General features: G+C 40.1%; 1 protein-coding gene across 1 annotated transcript; it reads right to left on the reverse strand.

The window, feature by feature from the left end:
* Positions 1 to 3148: 3148 nt before the first annotated feature.
* Positions 3149 to 4543, reverse strand: LOC147603309 (fasciclin-like arabinogalactan protein 7). Its single transcript, XM_086796678.1, has one exon. The coding sequence runs from the start codon at positions 4246 to 4248 to the stop codon at positions 3406 to 3408; it is 843 nt and encodes a 280-aa protein (XP_086652804.1). The 5' UTR covers positions 4249 to 4543; the 3' UTR covers positions 3149 to 3405.
* Between the last annotated feature and the right edge of the window lie 3328 nt (positions 4544 to 7871).

Here is a 7871-nt window from a genome sequence, read left to right on the forward strand (position 1 = left end):
ATGATGTCTAGCTCACCAAACTTGCTTCTCCAAGTGCCATTGACATGTTGGTGTCCTCTTAGACCTTTCTGACTTGCTGGAACACATATCCCCATGCCGAGTCCTCTCTTGACTTTACCTTTTGATCCTTGTTGGGCTTTGGGTCACACCAAGTGGTTTAGCTTGATTTCAAAATTGGTTGAGGTACTAGAATCTCTAGCCTAAATGTTTTGGGTTTTGGTTTTGACAACTAAAGGTACCTTTCCTTTGTTTGGCCATGTGTGCACACCTCAAGCTCTACTTGATTGCTTGGGATATCATCCATAATAATAGGCTTCCGCGGCCTTTGATGCTGTTACCAACTGGTAATAAACGTGGTTTCGAACATTTAGCTCACTTAGCCTTTTCTGAGTGGCATCGTGGCTTTATGTGCTCACTAGCATTTTCCCACTAGCATCGTGGCTTTATGTGCCCACCCAATCTTCTGCAACTACTCCCTTATTGTCGTAAAGATTTATAATCACCTCAAGACACCTTGTTTGATCTTGTTGTTATGTTCCTAGCTTGCTACCATGCAATCGGGTGCTATAATCGATCCATAAGTGCCACTTGAGTCTTCATTTCTTGCCTTTGTTGTTTTGTATCAATGCATCACCTTCCATGGTGGTTCCTTCATGTGAGGTCTTGAGCCCATTGTCCTTCTTAATTAAAGCACTACCAGCCCCACCAAGACCAAGTTTGATGTTTCTCGGATCTAGCTCATGTGTAAGTTATTTATTTAAAAAATGGCCCTTGTAGATACTTTCCCTTGTGTTCGAATCATCATTCCACTTGCTTGTCATTGAACTTTGCATTTTCACAAAACATTCTACCTGAAAAGCTAATCACTTTTAATATATAACGTGTCCCCAAATTTCATCGTTTGGACCCTTGTCATGAGCTACCTTGTTATTCAAGCTTTTGTATTTGTAGCTTGAGTCCTCAATGGGCCCAACCAAGGATGCCATATACCTTGTATCCACACACGTGTATCTAATCATGGGCAAATTCTTGTAATTCAAGCTTTTGTATTTATAGCTTGAGTCCTCAATGGGCCCAACCAAGGATGTCATATACCTTGTATCCACACACACGTGTATCTAATCATGGGCAAATTCTTTCATCTTGATGCTGGAAAAATGCATTTTGGATATTTTGTGCCATCCACTCTATGGTCGCCACATTTTCATGATCAAATCACCATTTTGCCTTTTTTTCCCCCTATTTTTGGCTATCCTCACACCACTTGCCCCCCCCCCCCCCCCCCCCCCCCCTTATGGACATGCTATTGAACTTTGCCCCCCTATCGACACACTATTGGACTTTGCACTGTGATACCAAGTGTCACAATCCCAAAATGTGGTCCCAGACATTGGGCCACAAAGGCCAACTATGTCTCCCCAGCACCATCTCCATGCCCAAGGTAGGCTCAAGTCATTCCATGTGTCGGTTCCATGATCCCACTGACGCATCAATCGGCACCGCTTGTTGTCATGTCGTGGCTTCGATGTTTCCATCATCTCTTCTATGGTAGTCATGTTTCTGCATTGGCATGTCATCGTCAAGGTGGGGAGGGCCTTCCTCAGGGCACACGGCACCATGTAACCTCCACTAAGCGCCAGAGACCTAACGTGCCTACTTGGTGTGCGAGTGCATTACTAAATGTGCCTAGGTATAAGCCCGTGCTATGTCTCTCACTCACACTTCATCCCATATATAGATACAACATGTTCGACATGGGAGACATACCTCCCAAGTCCCATGGGTGCTAGTAGATAGAAATCCCAAATATCTATTGCCTTACAATTTAAATGCTTTGTTTCATGCTTGCACCCTCAGCAAATGCTTGGAGCTTGTTAAACAAAGCCCTAATGGGAACTTTGCCTAAAACAAGAAAATGTTATAGCATGCTAACACATTAACTTTTTTCATTCAAAAATCAATGTAGTGTGGATAAATTAACCACTTTGCACTTTAAAAAAGGGGGCCTAACAAATAGGAATAGGATCCATAGCACAACATAACATAATGGGGCTATATCATTAATTTTTTATATGTCAAAATATGCAGAGGACATGGCGTTGAGAGGAGAGAGAAGAGGGGGGGAATACAAAGGTTGAAGGGGTGAGAATAATCTTACATAAACTAATTGCATGGTGAATATACACATTAGGTAGTAGTAGCGAATATATATCATTAGTACATAAACCCTTGCACATCCAAAAGATTTCAAGACCTCAAACAATTTTATTTTAGCCACTCTTGAAGTGTGTTCAATGAATCATTATTTCCACAGCCTATGCACAAATGACAACCCTCATCTATCTAATAGATTGTCAAGCTGAAGGGATGTTATTAGCTAGTGTGTTTAGTCAGAAAATCCAATGTGGATCTTGATTTTAATTGCATTATTATACATAACAAGAAAGATAAGCTATGCAAAGTTGCTCTTTTCACTAGCTTCTCCCTATAGAAGTGTATATTCTCTGATGCAAAAGAGCTATATTTAATGAGTTTGCTAAAGGATTTTCACTTGAAATCACACGCACAAGCCCTACATGACAAGATGTGAACTTCTATTATTCACATTGGAGCAATTCATTTGTGTGAAATTCATTAAATTCAGTTCTATTATTCACATTGGAGCAATTCATTTGTGTGAAATTCATTAAATTCACAAATAAAGGACTTTACACAGTTGCCATGGGAAAAGCAAACACTAAAGGGCTATATAGACACAACCCACCCATGAAGAGAGAGCTCCCCCGCTCGTCTCTCCACGATCTCTCCCACGCGTGTGACAAGGGAAAAGCAAACACTAAAGGGCTATATAGACACAACCCACCCATGAAGAGAGAGCTCCCCCGCTCGTCTCTCACGATCTCTCCCACGCGTGTGACAAGGGGCTAACTGTAAAGACCCAAAGATCTATAGCCTATTTGCAAGCGATTTAGCCTATCCAACAAGTTACCATTTGGGTGCCTATCCCGTTGTAAAGACCTCAAATTGTGTTAGTGGTCATCACAATGAAAATTGGAGAAGTGATTTTTAGACATCAATTGTGAAAATTATAGGAAAATTCAAATTAAAATTTGGAAAAAAAGAGTTTTTTTTTTCTATGAACGGCTAGTTTCGAATAAATGGCGCATTTATTATTTGCTCGGAGAAACAATACAAGACACAAACACGATCACTCCTTCAAATCCTTGCTTCAGGCACCGAAGGAAGGCAAGATCTGTAGAAGTTCTGCTAAGCACAGGCTGATCTCGTGCTCTGCCATCGTTAGGGTTTTCTGAAAGAATGGAGGAAAGAACAAACCCTAATTCCACAGAAATAACCCTAATTTGAGAGAAGAAACCCTAACCACAGAGCACTAAACCCTAAATTTTACAGCAGAGAGAGCTTGAGAGTGCAGAGGAGGAGAGCAGTGAAGAGGAGAGTTTGGAAAGGAGGGAGGGTTGGTGCATGGCTAGGTTCAGAGGAAGGGCCTGATGCAGCAGATGGATGTGATGAGGAGGGTGAAGATGAAGATGGGGCGGGGGCCCCTGTGGAAGGGGAAGGGGCGGGCGCGGGCGAAGGGAGGCCGAAGATGTCCACAGGCAAGAGGACCTCATTGATGGCAAAGATGCTGCAAGGGGCTGCATTGTATAGAGTGCTTATAATGTCAGCAGTGGACCACTCTGTCTTGATGGTCACCGTCCCATCTTGATCTGTCACATTGAGGGTATACTTCCCACCCCCTCCATTGTATGTTGCATATGTGCTTGTTATGTTCTCGTGTGTCTGCTGCAGAGATGCAAGAGAATACCACTTGGTGAGAGCATGATACTGACACAAGCTCACCTTCTGTTGCTCGGTTATGTTCTTCAGTAGAGTAGCTGCTGGTTGGCTCGCGAAGGCCTGGTCGGTCGGCACGAAAACCGTGATGCCTATGTCTGTCTGATTGGCCTGGTTCTGGAACATTTCCCCAACTTTAGTCTCACTCATGAGCTGGAGGAATTTCAGGGATTGCCCTGCACTCTCTATGACTTGGGTTATGTTGCAGAAGGCGGGGGCGGGGGCAGGGGCAGGGGCGGGGCTCGGAGAGGCTATGGGGGATGGAAGGGGGGCTTGTGCATTGAAAGAAGGTGTAAGGGAAAGAACAATCAGCATCATCAACAAGAGCAAATGCTGGATTTGAGCCATGGGGAAGAGTTGCACTCTAGGTTTAGCAGAGGCAGGAATGTACATAGCCAAATGTGGGCTGGTGAGGGGGAAGGGAGAAGAAGAGGGAGGGAGGGAGGGAGGGGGGTGTTGAAAAGGCTTCACAAAGGGTGGCCCAACAAGGGGGAGGAAGTGGCAAAGAGTAAAGAGTCCAACAAAAGATGAGAGACAATCACCTTCTCAGAGGGTAAGATGCAAAAGAGTGAAAAGAAATTGAAAGACCCAACAAGGGTGTTGTCTTCCACTTCTAGGAGTAAGTGCCTTCCACTTGTGTAAAGTCCAAGGCAAAGGCTAAGCCAAAGGCAACACACATGGAAGTGCTAGGCAGTACACACACACACACACACACACACACACACACACACACACACACACACTCTCTCTCTCCTTGTGCTAAGTGCTTATGTACAAAAAGAAGCAAGAGTGGGCAAATAGTGGGGAAGGCTCCACCTAAGGAGCATCAGGAGGAGGGGTCCCAACACACAATCCAAGGGTCTCATGAGGTTGGCCTATCCATTTTGTTATATATCGCCCACCCACCTTAATGTTTGCCAAGGTTGGTCATGCTTTGTATTATCATAGAAAAAAATTAAAAACCCTCAAATCCCCTCCATGTGGCCCCCTTCATTTGGAAAAAGCTTGCTCTTGCCCTTATTCTATCCATTTTTTAAACGTCTCTCTCAATTGAACTAAAAGCTTTCCGTTGGCATTATTATAGAGATTAATTTTAATATCAACTTTCTATCATTTGTGCTAAAGTTACACCTTTGACCCTCCCAGAACGCATCCACAACCTTGAGAAGTAAATAAGGCACGATCACCTCCCTATTATAGAGATGAATTTTAATATCAACTTTCTATCATTGGCTAAAGTTACACCTTTGACCCTTCCTAGTAAGGCTATCCATCCACAACCTTGAGAAGTAAATAAGGCATAATCACCTCTCTGCTTTTTTAACATCAACTTTCTATCATTTGCTAAAGTTACACCTTTGACCCTCCTAATAAGGCTATCCATCCTCAACCTTGAGAAGTAAATAAGGCATAATCACCTCTCTGCTTTTTTTTAATATCAACTTTCTATCATATGCTAAAGTTACACCTTTGACCCTCCTAATAAGGCTATCCACCCACAACCTTGAGAAGTAAATAAGCCATGATCACCTCTCCACCTTTTTTAGCATGAAGACTAGTCACTATGACCCACTAAGTTTTGAGATTATCTATTTGTTCAAATATGTGCCCCTCGATTTGCTTTGTTTTTCAAATAATTAATTAAACATATTCTCACTTGTAACTTGGAAAAGGTCTAAGGTTATTAAAATATATTTAGTGATTCAAATAATTAATAAAACACATATTCTCACTTGTACTTTGGACAAAAGGCTAAGGTTATAAATATTTGGGAAATCTTCAATCTTCTTCTAAATTTTCCATCCCCAGTTTAATTATGTTACATGACAAATCTTTACCAATTCCAAGAAATATTGGCAGACAACATTTATTACACTCCTTGTTGCAAGCACCCCATATTTTATTAAGATCAACAAAATACTTACTTTTTATTAGTTTACTTATGATAAAACAATAGTGTTAAGAGGAAGTCAAAGACTCAATGTTTACCTCCACTTTTACCCCTCCCCCTTTTTTAAAAAAGCTGCTAAAGCTAGTGTGAAGTTTGAGGAATGGCACTATCTCCCATCCCTCTCTTTCCTAGTGCTCCTTAACATGTTTGCCTCAACTACTCCACACTTAATTGTTAGTTATATACACCGACACACCCAATTACATGACCACTCAGAAGATCGCATTTTCTTATACTCACTATCATTTTTTATTAGTTTGAGCTCTATCTTTTCCTTTTTTAATAAAAGCCGCAAGTAGAAAACCACTTTAAAAAAATGTGTTTTATTTTACTTTGCTAAAGTAACCTTCCCATTGAGAAACTAACATAGAGAAATTATGTGAGGAATTAATTGGACATTGCATACTTTTACCCCTCCCCATTTTTGACTGTCAAAGCTAGTGCGAAGGTTGGAGAAAGGCACTATCTCCCATCCCTCTCTTTCCTAGTTCACCTTAACACGTTTGCCTCAACTACTCCACACCCAATTTGTTCGTTATACACACCGACACACCCAATTACATGACCACTCAAAAGATCACATTTTCTAATACTTAGTTTGAGCTCTACATTAAATAAATAAAAAAGCCTTACATACAAAATCACTAAAAGATTATGTTGTATTTTACTTTGCTAAAGTAACTTTCCCACTAAGAAACTAACATAGGGAAATTATGTGAGGGGTTGGACAATACATACTTGCAACAACTTAGAGTGCGTGTAAAGATATGTAATTCTTGTAGAAGATGCATTTAGCCAAAAACTCCTGATTACATAAGAAAGTTGATTATGTCTATCATCCCATCACCTTGCTAGCTTGATGTCCCTACAAAAACAATAAATTTCTTACTCACAGCCACCTTTTAATTGATATCTTAACTATTGACATGGCACACATCGCTCTTCCTGGCTATGTGCATGTAGAGGAACATGATTGTTGAATGTCTATCATCCCATCACCTTGCTAACTTGATGTCCCTACAAAAACAATAACTTGTTTACTCACAACCACCTTTTAATTGATATCTTAACTATTGAGATGGCACACATCACTCTTCCTGGCAATGTGCACGTAGAAGAACATGACCTAACCTTTTGCATAAGGGAAAAAACAAACAAAAACCAAGAGAGAGCAACATGAAAACATCCAAGATGTTTTGAAAATATAACATAGGTACTAACCCATGTGTATCTAGTGTACTCGGCACAAAATTATAAAGGAAAATCAGTTTACATGTTTGCAAGTTGCAAAACTTCCATCAAATTCCTTTTAAATTCAATAACAACATTAAGCACTCTTTCTTACCTACATGATGCATACTTTTGGGAACCTTTTCCCTAGGAAGGTAAGCATGAATGATCATAACTCGATTTTTGTGTTGATTAACATAACATGGGTGATGTTGAAATGCATTGATATACCAACCATTTCAACGTATCACCCCTTACAAATCCAAGGCATTACCATTTTTAAAGGTCTCAAGTTGCATATTAACCAAGTTAAGCACAAATTGAATCATCGCATTGAAATTTTTCAAAAAAAATGGAAATAGTTCTCCTACATGACACCAGAGATAACAAAACGATCCCATCACATGTGCTTTTAGTTTGCATTAGAAAACTAGTTTTTTTTTTGGACTTCAATAAAATTCGAGCATATTAATGTGATTGTTAAAACGGATCTTAAAATTTTAGGACTTAAGGTTCTAAGGATGCACTAGCCAAGTCAAGTGCAACTTGAATAACTAAATTAGGATTGGCTAAAAAGGAACGGAGATAGTTCTCCTACATGACATTACAGAAGCAAAATGATAATATCATGTGTGCTTTTAGTGTACATTGAGAATTCCTATCCATGTGATTATTAAACGTATATTTTGTAGATTAATTTAAACAACTAGAGTTAAAAAGTCTATTAGCTGCACTATCCTTGCAATCTTAATGATAGTATCAAATAGCATACTATCATAGTCACCTAAGTAAGGATCTTATCATAGTAAATGTAAGTAGATAACATGGATAATGG

Source organism: Cibotium barometz, chromosome 64 (assembly GCF_041138505.1).
Source record: "Cibotium barometz isolate CiBa-2024 chromosome 64, ASM4113850v1, whole genome shotgun sequence".
Classification (NCBI taxonomy): domain Eukaryota; kingdom Viridiplantae; phylum Streptophyta; class Polypodiopsida; order Cyatheales; family Cibotiaceae; genus Cibotium; species Cibotium barometz.